Consider the following 23,242-nt stretch of genomic DNA (forward strand, 5'->3'; position numbering starts at 1 on the left):
AGAAAAAAGAAAAAGAAAAAAAAAAAAGGGAAAAGGAATGTTTATCACAACCCCACTGCTCCTACACAGCAGAGTTCCAGACTGAGTTCCAAGACAGCCAGGGTTACAAAAAAGAAAACCCTGTCTTGAGAACCAAATAGAAGACAAACAAGCAAACAAAATTCCTCACTGAATTGTTTTCCTAGGAATGTGTTGTTTGGGACAATTAGGGACTCCCAGAGCTGCATTTTGTGTTGACCAAGTCAACAAAGTTATTATGTATTGAGTAAAGCTGTATGATGGGAAAAGACATGTAAAGAATGGTGTGGGGTCGGGGAGAGTTTTTAGCACTGGAAAGACAAACAGCAGAATATGTACTTAAAGAACAAATAAGTGACAGGTGTGTATAATGGAACGCCAGGCTTGGTGGCCTTTACTCCTACCACTCAGAACAGAGGTATGAAGATCTCTGAGTTCAATGCCAGCCTGGTCCACATAGTGAATTCCAAGATAGCTAAGGCTACATGAAAGACCTAGTTTTGAAATGGCTCCCCGTGTCTATCTTCTGCCAATTTGCAGTGTGCTCTGGCTTTTTATATATTTTCTGGAGTAGTACAATTCAGACACAGTAGGGTGTAAAGGTTAGTAAACCCCAAGTACTTGCTGAATTTTAGAGCAGATAAGCCAAAAGCTGAATTGGTGGCTGGGTAGTAGATTAGTACTTTAAAAGACATTTCCAGGGTCCCTAAGGGCTCCACTATCTAACTATAGTCCTTTTGCGGTCTAAGATCACTCTCCGTAATTATTTGTAAACCTACCTCAGGCTGAACAGTAAAGTACAGATAGGAAGAGAAGAGTGTGAATGTTTGCAGTTTTAACAGAACTCCTTTTATTTGCTATGCATTGCACCAACCCTCTAAAAGCAATAATGGCGATAAACATGCAAGTTAATCTACAACTTTATCACCCTAGTAAGCCATTGGTTTTTATTTTCCCTTCCACAGGCTGAACTTAGTAAGCACTGTTAGCTCTTTGCTTGGCTCAAGCGCTGCTTGTTAAAATCTAAAAAAAGATTTGCAGCTTTGCTTTTAAAGTTTTCCCTTTTTTAAAGCATGTCCGCGGCTGCACAAACTCGTCTTTACGATATGTTTTTAGCGGAGACCTAAGCTTGCAAGCAGCAGTATTTTAGAGTGAAGGCTAATACTTTTGAACTTGCACCACAGGGTTGGGTGTCGGTCAAGGTTAGGTGGAGGGCGACGGGCCAACTACAAAGACACCGCGGGGGAGGGGTGCGCTGAGAGAAAGAAAGCCATAGCCAATCGCGCTCGCACTCCTGACACCTGCCGCCTTGGCGCCTTTTCTCTCCCACTCCGCGCACGCACGAGCTGCGCGCGCATCTCGCCTCCAGCGGTCTTGCCTGAGCACCTCGGTAGGTGTACGTGCGGCAGGAAGTGACGTAAGCCAAGAGGGCCGGCCCGGGGGCGGGGCCGGCCTATATGCTTGGGTAGGAGGCAGCGCTCCTTTCAGAAGGCGTGTGGAGCGCGGGCTGCTGCATTGCGGACTGAGGAGGTGCTTCAGAGTGAGTGACTCTCCTGTCAGTGGCACGGCCCATCGTGTTCATCGCGTGGCGGACGGACTAGAACGAGAGGCCAGGGCCGGCGTGGGGCGGGCGGCGAGGCGGCGGGCTGTTGCGGAGCCGGGGCTGCGGAGCGCCGGTTGCAGGTGCAGCGGGGTGGGTGGGGAGCCGCTGTACCCTGCGCCCCTCGGGTCCTCCGGGCCTTCGCAAGCCGGTCCTAGGCCGCGGGTTCGAGAGTCACCACGCTGAGGCGCAGGCTTGTTCCGCTGGGAACACGTGGTGGCGGCTGGAGGAAGTCGCCCCAGGGAACGGCTGTCGGGGTACGTGGGTGACCTTGGGGCCCCTCGCAGGAGGGCGTCACAGCCGAAAAGGACAAAGCTGTTTTAATTCGGCTTCTAGTGTCATGGACATTTAGGGGGACTTTCCAAGAACCGCACGTTGGAACTTCGGCACCACCTGGTCCTTTTTTATTTTTTGTTTGCCAGGCTCTGCCTCTTGGCCCAGCGTGTGAAATTTCATTTTTTCAGGGCAGAATAGATCTGAACGCTGCAGGTAATACTAAGAATGTTGCTAGCATCCCCAAGATGGGAGCACTTAAATAGAAATATGACCTCTTTGTAAGAGCTATTTAGAGCTAGCTGTAGGGAACCAACGTGCTCATGGTGTTGGACAGCTCTCTAAAATGGTGTTTGAGGGTAAGAAATCTGTATTTGCAAACTTTCAGTTAACATTTTTTGTCCCGTGCTTAAAATGAAATGATCTCGTTGTACTTAACGCAGAGGACTGGGCTGGATTGCAGTTCAGTTCCTTTGCTTTTTTTTTTTTTTTTTTTTTTTAAATAGGATTGAAATGGGGAATAGTTGTGTTACAGGAATTCTCGGCTACCTGATACCTTTATTCTAAGATTAGATGAGTTTGGAACAGTAGCTGGCTAGTGCAGTTGGCTCTGAGCTGTGAAATATGACCTCCTTGACAAAGACATTTAAGCTGATTCAGGACCTTATCTACCAAAAAAAATGGGATTTAGCTTGTGTGGGTCCTCCTGCATTTGTTTTCTGTAAGGATTATAATAAACTGCGTTATACAGGAATCCAATATCAGCCGTTTTTCTCAAAGGGAGATATATATATATATATATATATATATATACATACACACATATACATATATATATATATATATATACATACACACACTTTTTACTTTGAGAGGGGATGTTGTCAAGGAATGGTGGCTGAGAACCTAACCTGTGTTGACTGGATAGATCTGTCTGCCTAACTCCACCCTAAGGCTAAGTAGTTATGTGCAGTGGCAAGGTGTTTATCTGTACTGGGGCAAGGTTCTGGGCTAAATTTGAATTAGACAACAATGAAAGTTACTTAAAAGAACCTCTGGCCTTGGGTCTATTGTGTGTAGGTGATTTCCTTCTCTCTCAGATGAAGGCTATGCAAAGTAAACTTCTGTGACCTCAAGTGGTTCCGACCTTTGGTTGCTTTTCAGAGAACTGTATGGAAATGAAAACCTGTACCTTTTATTTCCTCTTGCTTTTTCAATTTCCCAAAGAAGGTCCCACTATGAATCCATGGGTAGCCTTGAACTCAGATCCATCTGCTTCTGCTTGGATAGTGGCATGGTGCCACACACCTTTGATCCCAGCACTGGGGCAAGGCAGAGGCAGGTAGATGACTGAATTAAGTGTAAGAACCTGTCTTTAAAACATCTCAACAAGTCATTCTAAGTATATATAGTCATAAGTTTTAGCTAAAGTGGGTTGGGCTTTTGTTTTTGTCCAAACTCATGATCATTAAGCATATTGGAACACTTGTGAGGGTGGGGAAGTGGGCAGGTGTCTATTTTCAAGATGTAGCTTCTCTGTACAGCCTGGTGTATCCTGTAACTCCCTCTGTAGACCAGTTTGCCCTTGAACTCAGAGAGCTCTGTCTGTCTCTGCCTCCTGAGAGCTAGGACTAAAGGCCTGTGCACTTACTGCATAGCGGCTCATTGGAATACAGTAACTTTGAGCTGTATAACTGCCACTTAATATTCTGTACTAAGATTGGGAGAGAAGTCAAAGATCTCATAGGTGGTCTGTGAGCTAAGACTGCAGTAGTAAAGAAGTAGGACTTAGAACAGGAAGACTTGTAAAAGTCAGGGCTAAATACTGTCTAATTTTGAAGCTCTAGATGGAGTCCTCAGTCAGAGGAGCTTCCTTCTGTGTGAACACAGGATTTGAAAGTAGCCATGTGCTTGTCAGAAGAACCATGGCTTACTTTCTAATGACAAGTCTGGGTAGTATCATTGGTTATCTTCTAGTTTACAGCTCAAAGTTAAGGTCCTATATCACAAGAACCATGCCTGTCTTTTTATCTTAGTTTTATTTATCTTAATCTTTATTAGAATTGAAGCATTTTCCTAATGTTTGGTAACATCAAAGATGTATAAGTAAATGTGAGAGATCAAGATTAACTTTCTCTTGTCACAGACGTTGGCACTGGTGACATCTTGGGAATAATAAGCCAAATGAGGATTGCTTTACTTTTAGATGTGGTCCATTGTCAGCTACTAGCTAGTCTGTTTTATCAGTTTGTCTCAGTATATGCTTGCAGAGTATAGATTTGACAATTTAACTATCTTGACTGGTTATCACTGTGTAGACCAGGTTGACCTTGAACACAAATCCTTCCTCTGCTTCCCAAGTGCTGGGATTAAAGGCATGTGTCAGTAGGTCTGGCGCTTTGCCTATTTTGGAACTACTATGGTGTTCACAAATGCAGTATTGGGATTAAATGGAAATTTCATAACTCATAATTTTTTATTGACTTTGCCCTCTGTACAGGGTTCTCTGAACTAGCCCTAGACCAGGTTGAATTCAAACTCAGATCATCTGCCTAAGTGCTGGGATTAAAGGCATGTGCCACCACTGCCCAGCTCTGAATTGTTGTTTTTTTTTGTTGTTTTGTTTTGTTGTTGTTATTCTTAATTTTGGTTCAGTGAATTAAAATAGAAATAACTTGTTTCTCAGAAAAAATAAGGTGTAATTGGATTATAAAGCCAAATTTGGACATTAGTACCAGCAGCCTGTTTAGGCTCAATTGTTCAATCATTTTTTATTAATATTTATTATTAATCATTATCAAACTAAAATATTTTAGGAATAGCTATCTCAGACAAGCATTAAAAGTGTAAGCTGTTTTTTTTTCCTAGAATTTGATTAAAATTGCCTCAGGGTGGGGCATTCTGGCTCTGGCGATTGGTCTGTTTCTGGTGCAGTGGTGGTGATAAACTAGCAGAAGGGACAAGAGATTGTGCTTCCGAGAACATGTATGATCTGACATGTGACTTTAATCATTAAAACAGGGGGGTTCAAAGATGTTAGTGAATAGACTTAGAACTAACATCCTCCATCCTGCCAAGTGCTGTGTCACCAGACCTAACTGTTGTAGAAAAACTCTTATTCTCCTAGTTTCTGCATAGTGTTGTCTTTGAATTAGTCCCTCTGGATACTAAGTTTAAGCATTTATTTGAGCAGAGTGGTACCTGCCCACTTGCAGTTCCGTTCTAGTGCTTGGGAGGAAAGAGGCAGAGTGAACATGACCGACCAGCTTGGGCAACTTAAGAACACTGAAAGGGCTTGCCACCCCGTAGTCTTTCATTTCATTAAACACACTTGATAGAGATGGTATCCTAACAAGTTTTCTCTATACTTTGGGTTTTGTTTTGCTTTGGTTTTTGTTTGTTTTGTAGCTCTGACTGGCTGGCTTCAGAATTGCCTGCCTCCCGGGTGCTAAAATTATAGTAGGCCTCACCGTCACTGCTCAGTTGATATCATGATTCTTAATTCAGCTTTTAATCAAGAGCAAATCATCACACTCTGAATCTAGCATAGCATTATCCATGTTCAGTTATCTTTGTCTCAAGGCTCAGGTTTATCTTCTGTAGTTTTCTCCCCTGCTATCCCATTTCAATTCAGCGTCCAGTCAAGGGTCACACTGAATTGGTTATCAGTAAATTAAACATTTTAGTGGCTGTCTGGGGGACAGGTTATGGTATAGTTCTCAGTGCTGGGAAGTTGATGCGATGGGATCTCAGTTTATGGCCAGCCAGAACTTCCTAGTAGATTCTAGCTCAAGGAACACAGAGCTTTTCTAGAAAGGTGACTGTATTTTTAGGAGTAAGTTTGATATAATGAACAGTAATCTGATACAGTGATCTCTATTTCATTATATTCTCTGTTCTAATATTATCAGGTGCTCCCTTGTACAACTGAGAATGATGGACCAAGCCAGATCAGCATTCTCTAACTTGGTAAGGTACTTTCATCTATCTGAAAAAATGTACAGTAAAAAAAAAAAAACAAACTGAAAACATGACTTACCCAGTGAGTTCAAGATGATACCCCAAATTTACCAGCCTTCTTTTTATTGTTTTTTAAACATCTGAACTAATGATATTAAGGCAAAACAGGTCCCATAAAAGATGTACTAGGTTTTTCTTTGAGATAAAGTTAACCTTGAACTCTATCTCTTTTCTCCCAAGTGCTGGAGATTGTAGGCAGATATTATAATACCCAAAAACAAATATGTTCAGTTTCAATTAAGATTAATTATGGGGCTAAAGGGATAGCTTAGAGGTTAAGAGTGTTGCCTGTTCTTCCAGAGATCCTGAGTTCAATTCCCAGCAACCACATGATGGTTCACAACCATCTGTAATGAGATCTGGTGCCCTCTTCTGGTGTGTCTGAAGACAGCTACAGTGTACTCATAGATGAAATAAATAAATAGTGCTTTTTAAAAAAGAAAATGTATAGTGTACATATACGTTAAAAAAATAAATCTTTAAAAAAATTAATTTTGGGAAATACTTAAGAATAGGGTAGCTTTAGGTGTTTTGAAGAGGTTATATAGCAAGGTAAACTAAAATGTGTGCCAGTGGCCCCAGCTACACTAGAGGCCGAGCCAGGAGTCAGGGCCAGTCTGAGCAATGTGGTGAGATAAACCCATCTCATTTATTTATTTATTTTTTTAAATAAGAAATGTTCTAGGAAACAGGAAGTAGAAACCCTAGAAAGGGTAAGTGAAAGACTATTAGCCTGCCATTGACAGAACTGGGCACAGAGAAGCGTATCAGTTAGAAAGGTAACTTCCCATATGATTATGTCATAGTATTGTGCATATAGTATAATGACCAACCTACTGTAATGTATTAATAATTGTATCTCTTTTTTCTCTTTAAAATGTCAGTTTGGAGGGGAGCCATTGTCATACACCCGGTTTAGCCTTGCTCGGCAAGTAGATGGAGATAACAGTCATGTGGAGATGAAACTGGCTGCAGATGAGGAAGAAAATGCTGACAGTAACATGAAGGCTAGTGTCAGAAAACCCAAAAGGTTTAATGGAAGACTCTGCTTTGCGACTATTGCAGTAGTCATCTTTTTTTTGATTGGTAAGAAGGAATGGTCATTCAAAAGGATTTCTTATAACTAACTAGTTCTTAGACTCTTACTTCATTCAGGTGAAGAGATACTTTGTACTTTTAAATGGAGCTATGATAGGCACTAGGATTCTTTACCTGCCATCAAATTTGAGTCCTGCAAGAAAGGAAACATTTAAATTGTGGATGTTTTATTAGAAATATACACAGGACATTTGGAGCAGTCCTAAGGAAGGCCTCCCATTAGGGCAAGGTGTGCACCTTTGTCTTGAATAGGTTACTGTAAAATATGACTTATTGTGGTAATTTAAATTCCATTAAACTGAGATTCATGATTTTCTTTTAGATGCTTAGAATTTAAAGTTTTCAGGGCTAAGTTGGATGAAGTCTGTGGGTTTACCTCTAAACTTCCTGTCTTTAGGATTTATGATCGGCTACCTGGGCTATTGTAAGCGCGTAGAACAAAAAGAAGAGTGTGTGAGACTGGCTGAAACGGAAGAGGCGGACAAGTCAGAAAACGACGAAACAGAATATGTTCCTAAATCTTCTCGCCTATTTTGGGCAGACCTCAAAACACTGTTGTCAGAGAGATTGAATTCCATAGAGTTCACTGACATCATCAAGTAAGCTCAAGTTCCCAAGTTCAATCCTGATGTGAACAGTTTTTGTTGGGGATAGGGAGACCTGAAAGACTTTCAGAGGGTCCTCCTGACAATGTGAAATTATGCTGACAGGACAGTAGGACTTATCTGGAGAGCCTCCTTTTAAAATTTCTTTAAATTAAAACTTAGGTTTAAGCTTTATGTATTATGAATATAGCCTACATATATGCATGAATGTGCATTACACTTATGCCTGGTGCCTACAAAAGCCAACATGTGGGTGCTGGAATCCGAAGTGGTTCTTCTTCAAGCTAAGTGTTACAACCCACAGAGCCATTGTAACCCTCCAGCTCTCTTTAAAGACTTTCTTGATTTGTATTTGTGTGCCAGAGCAGTACCTCTTGGGTTCACCAATAGCATTAGTGTTTGCTTCTCCAGACCTCCTGGATGCTGCTGCTCATCATTCCCTAAAATTCCCATGCAGATATGTAAGGCTGAGGCTTTTACAGGAACATTCATGGTAGATAGATAAAGAGCACTAGCTGCTCTTCCAGAGGTCCTGAGTTCAATTCTCAGCAACCACATGGTGGCTCACAACCATCTGTAATGAGATCTGATGCCCTCTTCTGGTGTGTCTGAAGACAGCTACAGTGTACTCATATACACAAAATAAATAAATAAATCTTAAAAAACAAAACAAAACAAAAACATAACTTTGAAGTTACTTAAGGTGGTGGTGCATTTTATTTCCCTCTCTGTGACTGATTAATTCAGCAATTTTAAGTCCTGCCTCATCATTTATCTTGACTTTTTTTTTTTACCTTTTCTTTTTTTTCGGAGCTGGGGACCGAACCCAGGGCCTTGCGCTTGCTAGGCAAGCGCTCTACCACTGAGCTAAATCCCTAACCCCTTATCTTGACTTTGAAGGGTAATGTATTTAAAACAATTTGCTTGATCCTTGAAGTAAATATTTATTTAAAATAGACATTTTAATGCAGACCTTTCTTAGTTGGCTGGTGGCGGTGCACACCTTCAATCCAAGCACTCAGTGGGAGGCAGAGGCAGGAGGATCTCTGACTAGACCAGCCTGGTCTATGTACAGGAAGTTCCAGGACTACACAGGAACCTTATCTCAAACAAAAAACTTACTCTTTCAGGCAGCTGAGCCAGAATACATACACTCCTCGTGAGGCTGGATCTCAGAAAGACGAGAATCTGGCCTATTATATTGAAAATCTGTTCCATGACTTTAAATTCGACAAAGTTTGGCGAGATGAACATTATGTGAAGATTCAAGTGAAAAATAGGTATGTTGAAATCATAACTTGTTTTATAGAGGTTAACTGCTTTGATCTCTCAGTGGATGAGACTTTCAAAATGAAATCAAGGTTAAAACTTAGAAACCACTTTTAAGCTAATCAATGCAAATCAAATGCTGTGTATACTAACAAGGATTTTTCTTCAAGAATGGTTTTAACTTTATTTTTTATTTTTCAGTGTTTCTCAAAACTTGGTGACCATAAATTCAGGTAGTAACATTGACCCAGTGGAGGCTCCTGAGGGTTATGTGGCATTTAGTAAAGCTGGAGAAGTTACTGTAAGTAAAAATAGTGAATTGACTTTTCCAATGTGTCTTCAACTAAGGGAATTAGATCTGGGTATAAATTAACTGGCTATAAGGTTCTTGTTCTTGGACCACACCCACCACCCCACCCCCCGTTACATTTTTAGAATGAATCTTAAGGTTCCTGGTTTTGTTTTGTAAGCCTTTACGTTTCTCTATCAGTCAGATCAAGAGAATGTCCTACAGCCATGCCAGCAAGGGACATTTCCTCAATTTAAGTCTCTTTCAGATGACTCTGGCTTCTGTCAGGTTGACACACTGGAGAGCAAGCACCTGAGATACTTCTGTTGTCCTCTGACCTCCATATAAGCCACAAGCATGCACAATCACAGTCTGTGTTTTCAACTGCTTTAGATTCAGATGTGGAAACATGCAATAAGTGCTTACATGCCTGATTTATGTTTCTGTTTATCCTGTTATCCTTTCCCTAGATACTGTTGAGGCAATGTAAAGGCAGAATGAGATGTAGAACTCCTGAGGCCAGAACTCTTAGATTTTTTTTTTTTTTTTTTGGTAACACTGCTTTAGAACTGTCGAAGTTTGGAATTTGATTTTGCCCCTCCCCCTCCCTGTCCCTTTCTTTTCTCTAACTCCCTCTGTTGAACAGGCTGGCCTCAAAACTCAAGGAGATCTGAATGCCTTTGCTTCCCAAGTGCTAGGATTAGAGACCTGTGCCACCAGGCCTCAAGTTTTTTTCTTATGAATGGTCTTATCTTTCAGATTCTATAGCAGTTTTGATACAGTGATCCTCATTAAACCTTATGTCTTTATTCTAGGGTAAACTGGTCCATGCTAATTTTGGCACTAAAAAGGACTTTGAAGAATTAAATTATTCTGTGAATGGATCTTTAGTGATTGTTAGAGCAGGGAAAATTACTTTTGCAGAAAAGGTGAGTATGGATTATTGAACTTTATCTTGTTTTTGTAGATTATACTGTAACTACCTCCCTTCTTCCTGTCCTACCTGTATGCCTTTCTTTACTATTTATTTATAACTTCATTGTTGTGTGTGTGCCTAAACATATAATTATAAGCTGCTTAGTCAGTATGTTGCCCGTATATTTTTAGGGCTGACTATTTGGTATTATTTAATTAATTGGTGTGCTCTTCCCTGGGGAAGATTTCTCTGTAGTGTGTGTTATTTTCATTTTTTGTGAACTGATTTTCATATCCTACATTTTTGTGGTCTTTTTTTTAATTTTAGGTTGCAAATGCCCAAAGCTTTAATGCAATTGGTGTCCTCATCTATATGGACAGGAATACGTTCCCCGTTGTTGAGGCAGACCTTCAATTCTTTGGACATGTGAGTTCTTATTTCTGGAGTCAGTGATTTCTCTAGATGTTCGTGTTGCAGGAAGTAGGAAGGTAGCTGCTGAGAATGCTTTATTAATAGGACCTTGAATTGAAGTTTTTTAGAGGCACTAATTTTATTTTAAAGTTCATTTTATAGAAATGGTTAGACTTTAAGTGTTTGGGTTATAGCCTCAAACCATATCTTATAGGCAACTTCTTGAGTAAGTGCTGGATAGAACTAATTATTAATATATCTGTTTACTAGGCTCATCTAGGAACTGGGGATCCATACACACCTGGCTTTCCTTCTTTCAACCATACTCAGTTTCCGCCATCTCAGTCATCCGGATTGCCTTCTATACCTGTGCAGACTATCTCAAGAGCTGCTGCAGAAAAGCTATTCAAGTAAGTCAGTGTCTGAAAGCTCTTACATGGTGAGGGGGTGACTATGCAAGGGGGAAAAACCAAGTTTATTTAATAAAAATAACAGTTGGCTATAATGTTCATATTTGGAAATCTGGGTGTAGTTAACTGCTAACTTGTATAGTTTTTTTAGTAAGATTTTCTTCTGTAAATAATAAAGTGATTTTTTTTTTCTTTTTTTCGGAGCTGGGGACCGAACCCAGGGCCTTGCGCTTGCTAGGCAAGTGCTCTACCACTGAGCTAAATCCCCAACCCCTTAAAGTGATCTTGATAAGGGACTTGTAACCCTGATCACTCAGTGCACTCCTACTGTGGTGCCTTTTGCTTTGAAAACTGTGTTGAAACACTTGATTCCCTTTGACAGTCCTTTCAGTTACTGTAAGAAATACTACGTTGGGATTCTTATTGAACTGACATCTAATGGTATAATAACTATTAGTTCCAAATTTTGATTTTTGGCAGCACAAAATTATTCTAGTAACAGTTGCTTTGTGGTAATTATTCTGGTTGTTGTTTGTCCTGTACAAGTCTGAGCTGGACATGGCGGTGAGTACTTTTAGTCACAGCACTCAGGATGCCAAAGCAAGTGGATAACTGAGCTCAAGACCAGCCAAATAGCAAGTTCCCGGCAGCCAGAGCTTGAGGCCCGTTCTCAAAGTGTATCATTAAATCGTATCTTCTTTCTCCCTCATTATAAGATTATCTAATTTAGAACTTCAATTCCAGCACTTGGGAGGCAGAGGAGGCTGGATCTCCTGGAGCCAGCCTGTTCTACAGAGTGAGTTCAGGGCAACTATGGCTCCACAGAGAAGCCCTGTCTTGAAAAACAACTTCTGTAACAGGAGTTATCTAAGTACTCTGCTCTTATTTCTTTGATTTAGTTGGAAAACTAGAATGTAAATGAATAGAGTAGTCACAAAGAACATCTATGTGAGGATTTTGTGAAGCACTGGGTGGCTCTGACCTGAGAAGCATCAGTCAGTAGCAGGTGATTCTCACTAACTTGTGCTGCCTAGCACCTGTCTCTGAATTTATAAACCAGAGGGAAAAAATACTAGCCCAAAATGCTAATACTTATTTTTTCTATTTCTAGAAACATGGAAGGAAACTGTCCTTCTAGTTGGAATATAGATTCCTCATGTAAGCTGGAACTTTCACAGAATCAAAATGTGAAGCTCACTGTGAACAATGTACTGAAAGAAACAAGAATACTTAACATCTTTGGCGTTATTAAAGGCTTTGAGGAACCAGGTAAAGACCCTGCTTTTGCTGTTTGCTGCTTACCGTAGGTAGGTCGGGCGCAGGAAGGGGAAGGGTGCTGGCTTGGAATGGGCTGCTGTCTTGTTTGCCCTAGGGTGAACTTAGTGTGTGTGTATGCAACACATTCATGTGACTGACCATGTAAGTATACGGAGAGGCCAGAGTTCAGCATTAAATGTCTTCTTATAATCATTTAAAATTTTACATGTGAAGGTCAGTAAACAGATTTCAAGGATTTTGTCCAAGTGGGGGTTGGATCTAAATTTTTTGCAAGGCCTGGCAGCAAACATCTTTATGCACTGAGCTTTCTCCCCGTATCAAGTGAATTAATGAGAATTGAATATATTGGAAGGTAACAAGGTCATGGGATACCGGCCTGTGAGAGCGTTCTGTTGCTTAGATAAGTTGTTTCCTCACAGGCTCACATACCAGTTCCATCCATAGCATTAGTTTAAAAAGCATAACTACCGGGGTTGGGGATTTGGCTCAGTGGTAGAGCACTTGCCTAGGAAGCGCAAGGCCCTGGGTTCGGTCCCCAGCTCCGGAAAAAAAAAAAAAAAGCATAACTACCATGCAATAGATTGGTGACAGTCACATTTACTAATAGGACAGAAAACTAGACTTGGCATGGAGCCTACCTGTAACCCCAGTGCTGGAAGCCCAGGTGGGAGACCCTGTGGTGGGGTGGGTCTGCTGCTCGCTGATGCCTGGGATGGTTTGTCGCCCCTTTTCTTCTTTTAGACCGCTACATTGTAGTAGGAGCCCAGAGAGACGCTTGGGGCCCTGGTGTTGCGAAGTCCAGTGTGGGAACAGGTCTTCTGTTGAAACTTGCCCAAGTATTCTCAGATATGATTTCAAAAGGTACAGTAGAAAAAGTTTTGACCTTAAAAACATTTGTGAACTCCATTTCATTCTGTCAGTTATATTCTGCTTGTGCAATTTTACCTGTAATCTTAAATTCTGATCAGACAAGATCAGGCACATTTGGGGTGGTATAGCCACAGAAATCTTAACTTCTCTCTTCCAGTTGTTTTGTTTTGTTTTGTTTTGTTTTAGGCAGTCTTGGCTGTCCTGAAACTCAGTCAGATCTGCCTGCCTCTGCTTCCCAAGCTCTGGGAAAGTGTGAGCCTCCACTGCCTGCTATGTCACATTCTCCTGTGGCAGATTCTTTAATACAAAACAAGACCATCTTCACTAACCCATGTCTTTGAAAACCTGAGAAGTATTTATTAATGTTAAGCTAAACCCTATTCTTAGTTTTAACGTGTACAGAACGATAATGTTCCAAGACCTAACAACTATCATAATTCTACTTCTAAGACTTTTCTCATGGTACTTGGCACACACACTGTAAACCCAGTATGTTGTGTATTCTTTTAGTTGAGGTCTAAAGTGTTGCTTTTATGCAAAATATGTTGTAGAAAAATGTAATCAGGGCAGTTGGTAGGCTGTGGTGCATGGACTGCTTAAAGGAGTTGTCACACAGTACCAGTACCCCAGAAACTTCTTAAAATTGAAGGATAGCCTAGCATAGTGGCATTTGTAGGCCTAGCTACTTGGGTGCCTAAAAGACTTCAAGCAGATTGCTCTTATAACAGTGTAATAGCAACTGTGGAGATGAAGGGGCTGAAAGTAAAGTCGTAAGGGAGTTACCACAGTAAGGCGCCCTGCCCTTTACTCAGTGTTATATACAGGTACTGTCCTACAAAGATTATTTTTAAAATATTATTTTTACTCTTAATATTTCACCGAGGACTTCAAAAGGAAAGGTGTTTGAAATCAAATAAATCTGAACATCTTAGTTACCAACCTGCCTGTAACCTCTCCCAAGATGAAACTAATTTCTTGTCTTCCAGATGGATTTAGACCCAGCAGGAGTATTATCTTTGCCAGCTGGACTGCAGGAGACTATGGAGCTGTTGGTGCCACTGAGTGGCTGGAGGTATTACATAGTCTAGGATGTTAGTCTCTGTCCTCAAAGTTAGGCTATCTCTCATCTCTATACCATTTTTGCCTTTGTGTAATATGTCTCAATGGAATCCAGATTTCAAAGTGGATCCTTCCAACAAACAGTAGCTTTCTACATGATATGATAGGTTCGTGCTTATTAATAAATATACGTCAGTATGTTAATAATGTGTCCTCTCTTCCAGGGGTACCTTTCATCTTTGCATCTAAAGGCTTTCACTTACATTAATCTGGATAAAGTCGTCCTGGGTAAGCATAATGTACAGGAGCAGCAGGCTCTAAAGCAGCTCTTGCTAGGTTTCATAGTGAACATTGGCCATAGCCAAGCCTAATGCATCAAGTTATAGAGTTTATTCCTAAATACTATCAACATTGACACTGCTGTGAGACTACAAACCAAGACAGGCTTCTCTTGTGTAGCTTTGTATTGTCCTGGAACTTGCTTTCTAGACCACAGTACAAAGATACACCTTTTGCTCCAGACTGCTGGAATTAAAGGGAAGTCAGAACGGAGAGGTACACAGGGAATAGAAGGGAGGGACATTGGGGTTGGGGATTTGGCTCAGTGGTAGAGCGCTTGCCTAGGAAGCGCAAGGTCCTGGGTTCGGTCCTCAGCCCCAAAACAAAAAAAAAAAAAGAAGGGAGGGACATTGAGTTTGAGGGGGTTTTGGGATAGTGTGGAGAAGGAGATATTATTTGACATTCCTTGGCTGTGGAGGAAGGTCAGACAGGTGCTTCCTCTGCCTCTCTGAGGTAGTAGGGCTTCCAGCCCAACATCTGGCGTCCCAGTCCTTGGTAAAATTGAACTATTGAGCTTTTGTTAAAAACAACCCTCCTGGGGTTGGGGATTTAGCTCAGTGGTAGAGCGCTTGCCTAGGAAGCGCAAGGCCCTGGGTTCAGTCCCCAACCCCGGAAAAAAAAAAAGAAACAAAAAAACAACCCTCCTGCTTCTTCTGCCTCTCGTGCTGGGATTGATATGATAGTCTTTGTTAGGAAGTTTTAATTATAGAATTGTTTATGAATATTGTTGTCTCAAGGGAAAATGTTAAAAATCATTTTACAGGTACTAGCAACTTCAAGGTTTCTGCCAGCCCCCTCTTATACACACTTATGGGGAAGATAATGCAGGACGTGAGTATACCTACTTACAAAATTGTATTCCTTTTTGTGGTCAAAGATAAGACACACTTAACAGTAACCAGTAATAGGAATTGAAAGTAAGTTTTATAGAATTTCTTGTTCTTGACTTAACTGGTCCTCGTTCTGCTGAACGTGAGAATATTTGAAAGATTCTTAGAAATACATCATTAGGATTATTGCCCTGGGACCTGAACTTAGGGGAGATTGTAAGTCAAACAATGAAGGAAGGTTTAGGAGGACTTGAATAACCCCAGAAGAAATACATACTAGAAAAGGCAAACATCGGTTTTGAACGAGGAAGGTCTGTATTGAAGAGAATATTGAATCCTTCGGTGTGTTAGAGTCACTAAAGATGGAGGGAAACTATAAACTAGATGGGAAGTCCACTGGGAACTTACAGGTCGGTCACATTAGGTCTCAGTCTAGTTGTGTGCTTGCTGGCAGTCTACAAATAAGTGAGCAGAAAGGAGACAGGCACATTTATGTAGGTTATTGAGGATTTAAAAATTATGTAAGATGTCATTTAAGAAGGAAGCCTTTCTCACAAGGGAGAAAGAAGACTGGAATAGATTGCTGGGGAGAATTCTAGTGTCACTGCCCATAAAGACCCAAGCAACCTTCCTAAGGGACTGACCATGTGGCTGTACGCACCTCTTGAGTATTTGCAGAGAAGCTAGCCTAAACAAGTTTTTATGATGTATTTCTCCTTTCACAGGTAAAGCATCCGATTGATGGAAAATATCTATATCGAGACAGTAATTGGATTAGCAAAGTGTAAGTTGGCATATAGTAGTAGACATAATAGATGTGCTCCTACCCTGCATGTGCCGAGCTCTGCCTGCAGGATCTGGTTATCAGGGAAGGGGGAGGCAGAGCAGGACTGCATTTTAGAATTCTTGGTAAAGATGGTTGTTCCTTTGCAGTGAGGAACTTTCCTTGGACAATGCTGCATTCCCTTTTCTTGCATATTCAGGAATCCCAGCAGTTTCTTTCTGTTTTTGTGAGGTAAGCCTTAAGGACTCTGAAGCATTTTCATAAGATCTTGTATTAACTTTGAAGTCAAATTTCTCACTATTAAAATTTTAATAGATTTTAAAAGATTATTCTTATTATAAAGCAGACTAGCCATGTCAGCCTAATTAGCATGTGAGTTTTTGCTTAAATGTCAGTAAAATAATTTCTTGTAGTTCAGAGATATGATATTTTTATTTAAGATCTGCTGAACAGTACTCTTCTACATACCCATTGAAAGTATCCTAGGTGTTCAGAAATGATCTCGTAAGCAGCAGGAATACAAGTATAAAATGATTGAAACAGAACACTTAATTGATCACATTGTTAGAAGAACCAGTGAGAAGGCCCTAAAGGCCAAGAAGAGCGGAGTTAAATGAGAGATTCTGACATTATCAGTACTGGGCAGCTGGGATGGAAATTACTGAGTCAATTTGGAAAGTCAGGGGAATTAAGAAACATCTGGATTTGGAGACTGGAATCACTTGATAGGCTGCTAAAACCATAGGATGAATTTCATATGAAGAACTAGGTGTCAGGGCTGTGGGTTGAAGGACGTCATAGATTTTTTAAACTGCATGTAGGTGGTACATGCTTGGCCTGGAATATGTGGGGGGTTGAGGATAACTGGCAGTGAGTTCCTTCCACCATGCTTGTTTCCTTGATGGTAAACCTAGAAGGTGGGGCCCCTGCTGTAAATCACACAGTCTAACGACCTCTCCTTGTCTTCTAGGATGAGGACTATCCTTACTTGGGCACTAAACTGGATACCTATGAGATATTAATTCAGAAAGTTCCTCAGCTCAACCAAATGGTTCGTACAGCAGCAGAGGTGGCCGGTCAGTTCATTATTAAACTTACCCATGACATTGAGTTGACCCTGGACTATGAGATGTACAACAGCAAACTACTGTCATTTATGAAGGATCTGAACCAGTTCAAAGCAGATATCAAAGTAAGCACCTACATTTTCTCTTGTTTAGCTTATATCTAGATCTCTTCTACTTTTTAACCCGCCTCGTTATTCTGGTAACTCATTTCTACTCACAACGTGTGTGTGTGTGTGTGTGTGTGTGTGTGTGTGTGTGTGTGTGTGTGTGTGTGTGTGTGTGTGTGTGTGTGTTGTATTCTGAGGCAGAGACTTACTGTTAATCAGACTGGCTTTGAATTTGAACTTGGAACAATAACCTTGGGATCACAGTTGTCTGCCACCAGATCCAGCAGCTCTTCTGCTTTCTTCCCTCTCATGTACATGGTATTACAGCACTTGGCTAGAGCAGCCTTTTACAAGCTCATTAAGAGTGGGGGCCCTGGGGTTGGGGATTTAGCTCAGTGGTAGAGCGCTTGCCTAGCAAGCGCAAGGCCCCAGTTGGTCCCCAGCTCGAAAAAATAGAAAAAAAAAAAAAAAGAGTGGGGGCCCAAGTGTGGGGTCACTGTGTCACACTATCTAAGAGGCTCGTTGCTGACCTGTCAGCATATGATTTCTTTTCCAGGAGGAAATTTGACATAGACCCCAGACTTTATTTGAAAAAGTTGTTGGTCATCGAGGCTTTCAAGTGTAGGACACGCTCTCCTGATCCCAGCACTGAGCGTGTTTTCTGTCATTTGTGATCCAGGGCCATAGCTAAGAGCAGGCATGCACAGCTCGTACCTACTGGGTTTCATGTGTTTGGGGTTTTTTGGTTATTGTTACGTTTTTATTAGGGATAAGTATCCTAGGGCAAATGTGAGAGCCAGGACAGCTTGGAGCGGGGTTGTCTCCCTTCTATGTTGGCTCTGGCGGTTGGAATGCATTCTTCAGGCAGAGTGGGCAAACACCTTTCCCTAGTGAGCAGTTTCCTGTGCCCAGCTACCATGCTACCCACCACTAATCGCTTGCTAAGTGGGTGTTTGTTTGTTTGTTTTTTAATTCACATTAGTAAGTTCTTCTCATCTGGCTTTTTGAGATTAGAAAATGAGTTTGGCCAGCCTGGGCCACCTTAGTGACTTCAGTGACTGCTAGCTAGCTAACCCTGGGCAGCATATGTGACAACCCCCAAACTCTATTTAAAAAAAGTATTACATCTAATGAACAATTTAATGCTCATCTTTGACAGGATATGGGTCTAAGTCTACAATGGCTGTATTCTGCTCGTGGAGACTACTTCCGTGCTACTTCTAGACTAACAACTGATTTTCATAATGCTGAGAAAACAAACAGATTCGTCATGAGGGAAATCAATGATCGTATTATGAAAGTAAGTGTGCTCTTAGGAAAGAAGGAACTAATGTATATAAACTTTAGTTAGCAGTGCTTCTATTTATATAAAAGAAAAGTGGACAGTACCAGGCGCCTAGAGTCCTTTGCTACTTCAGAATTGAATACAGATACTGGTTTGTATCACAATCTCAGTGTACTATCTAATCTAGAAATAGAAAAGACATTAATTTTTTTTTTTTTTTTTTTTTTTTTGGTTCTTTTTTCGGAGCTGGGGACCGAACCCAGGGCCTTGCGCTTCCTAGGCAAGCGCTCTACCACTGAGCTAAATCCCCAACCCCAAGACATTAATTTTATGATAATTAATTGTTTTATACCTTTAAAAACATTTAGGAGTAGTTAAGTGGTAATGCCTAGGATACTTATGTGTATGTGTGCTTTTCTACATGTACATATGTGCACCAGTTTGTACCTGATATGGAGAAAGCCTGAAGAGGTCTTTGGTCTCCAAGGAACTGAAGTTAAAGCATTTTTAAGCTGCCATGTGGGTTCTGGCATCTAAGCGCAGGTCTTCTGCAAGAGCAGCAAATTTTCTTTGTCTGTAACCACTGAGCCATTTCTCCAGACCAACCCTAGCAACTTTTTTAGAAGAAATTTTTTTTTCTTAAATTTATTGTATATACGTGAGTACACTGTAGCTGTCTTCAGACACTCCAGAAGAGGGCATCAGATCCCATTACAGATGGTTGTGCACCACCATGTGGTTGCTGGGAATTGAACTCTGGAAGATCAGTGAGTGCTCTTAACTGCTGAGCCCTAGAAAAAAATCTTTAAGGAGTTTTGTTCATGAGTGAAGCCCTGCTATCATAGTCAATTTGGGAGAAATTTAAGACTGCCATATGCTATTTAGGCTGGGTGTAGGGTGTGCACCTTTAATCCCAGCACTGGAGGCAGAGGCAAGGAGGTCTGAGTCAGAGGCATACACAGCAAATTTCAGATCTGCTGGGGCTTTAAAGTGAGACTTTTGTCTCAAACAACCAACCACACCAAAAACTAAAGACAACTGAGGAGGTAAAGAAACTGTATACTCTCAGATGCCTAAATTAGTTCCCAGGAAGCATTGTAAAAGTGGAGAGAACTGGCTGCACTAAGTGGCATGTGTCCTCACACAGCATACATTAGTGCACCCCCCACCCCACCGCTGCAGTTCTCGTCCCAGTACGATCACACTGAGCTCACAGATCTGCCCGCCTGTGCCTCCAGTGCTGGGATTAAAGATAAGGCTATACTTTTTTTTTCTCCATCTTTATTAAATTGAGTATTTCTTATTTACATTTCAATTATTATTACCTTTCCCGGTTTCCAGGCCAACATCCCCCTAGCCCCTCCCCCTCCTCTTCTATATGGGTGTTCCCCTCCCCATCCTCCCCCCAATACCGCCCTCCCAAGGCTATACTTTTTAATTTAAAAATCCCTATGCCATTTAATATGCTTTTTTAAATAATGGGATTAAAATTTTGCCTCACACTTAGAAGATAGTACTGTAACTGAGTTCTCCATAGTCTACTTCAGAGGTTTTAACATTTGAAAGAAGCATTTGTAAGTCATAGCACTGTTTGAGCTGTCTTGTCTTCATTTTATATATAGGTGGAGTATCACTTCCTGTCACCCTATGTATCTCCAAGAGAGTCTCCTTTCCGACACATCTTCTGGGGCTCTGGCTCTCACACCCTCTCAGCTTTAGTGGAGAACCTGAGACTTCGTCAGAAAAATATCACTGCTTTCAATGAAACGCTCTTCAGAAACCAGTTGGCCCTGGCTACGTGGACTATTCAGGGAGTTGCAAATGCCCTCTCTGGTGACATTTGGAATATTGACAATGAGTTTTAAATGTAACGTGCATAATTAAGTGAGAGAGGGTAGTCTGTTTCTAGACTTGAGCTGGTTGTGCTAAATTTTCATTAGAGCTCTAAAACCTAATGTTAAAAATTCTACCCAATCATCTAATGTGTTTAGGCAGCAGCTTTTAGTGCAGGGTTGGACCCACACTTCAAGTTACAGTGGACAACACTTTCCATGTTCACGATACCTTCTTAGATTATCTTTAGAATTTTGAGTCTTTTGTAATAACTTGCTCTTTGCTTCATGGTCATGAAAATGTCAGAACCAGTTGTAAGAACATTGCTATAAGTCCTGAGGGCACTACTAGTATCTTGAGGTGGGAGGAAGAGGGTGTATGTGAGGGGCAGAGTGGTCGCTGGGTGTGATTCCCCATCTCCATCTGACCCTCACTGGGATTCTCCAATTGAGCTGTATGCCCTGAAGGATTAGCTGGCTTCCATTCCCCTAAAGTAGACAGTTACTTTCAGAAGAGGTGCAACTTGTTTTCTTGCCAGCAAGGTTGAACTAGGTCCTTCTGCTGGCTAAAAGAAAGGAAGTTTGTCTGTTTACAGGAATAAGGCCTTATTGGTTTAACCTTTGTGTTATTTAGGATGAGACCAGAAGCCAAAGACTTCAAGTTTTCTCTCCACTGGCATCTACCCAGTAGTCTTTAGTTCTTTGGGTTGTTTTGTTTTTGTTTTGTTTTTCTTTTCCAACACTTTCTGAAAAAGAACAGGTTTAGACTCAGTCTGTCAGCAGAACACACTGCCGAGCTCTGGCCAAAGTGCTGGTCTTCAGGGAAGCTCTGTCGTTTTGGCACTGAGATATTTATTGTTTATTTATCAGTGACAGAGTTCACTATAAATAGTGTTTTTTTTATAGAAGATAATTATCGGAAGCAGTGCCTTCCATAATTATGACAGTTATACTGTCGTTTTCTTTTAATAAAAGCAGCATCTGCTAATGAGACCCACAGATACTGGAAGTTTTGCACTTATGGTCAGCACTTGCGGGCTTTAGAAAGGAGAAAGCCACAAGCCAAACAATATCCGATGAGCTAGAAGAGGATTGGGTTAAATAAGAGATTCCTAGTTGAGTTGGAAAAAAATGATAATTCTAAGTCCAGTGAGTTGTGGCCAAGTTAAATGTCATTTAAAGGCTATGATAGTACATCAACAAAATTCTATAGCTCAGTTTATTCAAGATGTAACTCAAATCCAATTTTGCAAAATTTCCAGTACCTTTGTCACAAACTTAACTCACATTATCGGGAGCAGTGTCTTCCATAATGTATAAAGAACAAGGTAGTTTTTGCCTACCACAGTGTCTATATCGGAGACAGTGATCTCCATATGTTACACTAAGGGTGTACGTAATTATCGGGAACAGTGTTTCCCATAATTTTCTTCATGCGATGACATCTTCAAAGCTTGAAGATCGTTAGTATCTAACATGAATTCCCAACTTCCCGTAGCGCCTTAGTTTTAGTTGCAAAAACATTTGTGGTCGTTGAGCATTTGGTGAGTAAATGCAACCGCTGTACAATAAAATCATTACTTCCAATATCCTGTTTTAAAACGTGGGTGTTCTGTTATCTGGTTTATGGGATGGAAGCATACGTTTAGAATATTTGCTGGTGACAAAGGGATTTAACTGTCTCCCTTTATTTGCATGTTATTTCTTAAATGTAGTTCTTAGTCTGAATTCATTTTTGGTTTTGGAAGGGTAGAGAGGAGAGAATAACGGGTGTTGGGAAACGAAGCTTGCAAAAGGATCTTTATGTACCTGCCCATCACTATGGTGGCTATAAGTTATGTAAATAATGAGCAAGATCAAATTAACAAAGACTAGTTACCCAGCATTCCGCATCTAGTCAGTTTTGCCATGGGGCAGTTCAAAGCTGCCACCTGAGAACATCACTAGGCTCTCAGGGTTCTTGGCACCACTCACCCAAGTTACATCCACCAGATTATTTTCAGCCTCACTGAATTGTTTTGCTACTCAGTCCCTTCAGTCTTCACAAGTATCACCATGCATAGTGGGATTTTCAGTCATGAATAAAGGGCGTGCGTTTTGCCATATCAGTCTCTAAAATAACCTTTGCTATAAGGGTTTCTAATCAAAGCAGTGAGTTGCTAAGGTTTAGTCTTGGGTAAAATGTGTGTCTGAAATAACAGCTTCTGTTACTCATAAGGTTATTATCGGGTAAAATGTAGATCTTGAACATAAGAATAGAGTGCACTTTTGTCATGATTCACTGCTAGAATTCGCATGACCTTTACTATGTTAGCTTTTGAATATCTTTGGGACTTGCTAACCTATACTCAGCCATCTTTGCTGACATGCCCTTATAGATGTATACAGCTGGTGTTTAACAATGTGAAGATTCCTTACCTGACTTAATAAAATACTTCGATATACTGAGTTGTCGGACTCATTTCATAACAAAACTGGACATAGAGTTCCTATGGACTTGTCTCTGCTGTATCCTCCCCCACTATCTACCTCACCAGAGTAGTAGTTACACAGATACATACTGAAATCTCTGTTGATAGATTCTGATTTAGGTCCTTGTCCTTAGTATTTAGATTCTACAGCAACAAAAATTAGTCTTATGGGTTATAAACATTGGGCCTGGAAAGACGGTGTTAAGGGCCCTTCAGAGGGCCCAGCCTCTCCCCAGCACCTATCTGGTTTTCAAGTGCTTATAACTCCAGCTACAGGATCCGTCGCCCTCTTCTGGGATCCACAGGTACTGAATGCATGAGGTGCATATTGCAGGCAAAATACACACACAGGAAAATGCCCATTCCATTAATTGGAGTCTCATTCCAATCGAGTGTTTTTCTTTCATGTCT

The 23,242-nt window shown here is 41.0% G+C and overlaps 1 protein-coding gene across 1 annotated transcript; it reads left to right on the forward strand.

Annotated features, from left to right (window-relative positions):
- Positions 1–1,442: 1,442 nt before the first annotated feature.
- On the forward strand, positions 1,443–22,145 carry Tfrc (transferrin receptor). Its single transcript, XM_032900116.1, has 19 exons — positions 1,443–1,558; positions 5,803–5,860; positions 6,796–6,997; positions 7,407–7,608; positions 8,745–8,894; positions 9,085–9,184; positions 9,988–10,101; positions 10,416–10,514; positions 10,770–10,909; positions 12,021–12,178; positions 12,929–13,048; positions 14,044–14,129; positions 14,341–14,404; positions 15,219–15,286; positions 16,011–16,069; positions 16,219–16,300; positions 17,040–17,261; positions 18,403–18,543; positions 20,151–22,145. Exons 2-19 carry the CDS (start codon positions 5,825–5,827, stop codon positions 20,391–20,393), a joined length of 2,286 nt encoding a protein of 761 aa, XP_032756007.1. The 5' UTR covers positions 1,443–1,558; positions 5,803–5,824; the 3' UTR covers positions 20,394–22,145.
- Positions 22,146–23,242: the final 1,097 nt, after the last annotated feature.

This window comes from Rattus rattus, chromosome 4 (assembly GCF_011064425.1).
Source record: "Rattus rattus isolate New Zealand chromosome 4, Rrattus_CSIRO_v1, whole genome shotgun sequence".
Lineage (NCBI taxonomy): Eukaryota > Metazoa > Chordata > Mammalia > Rodentia > Muridae > Rattus > Rattus rattus.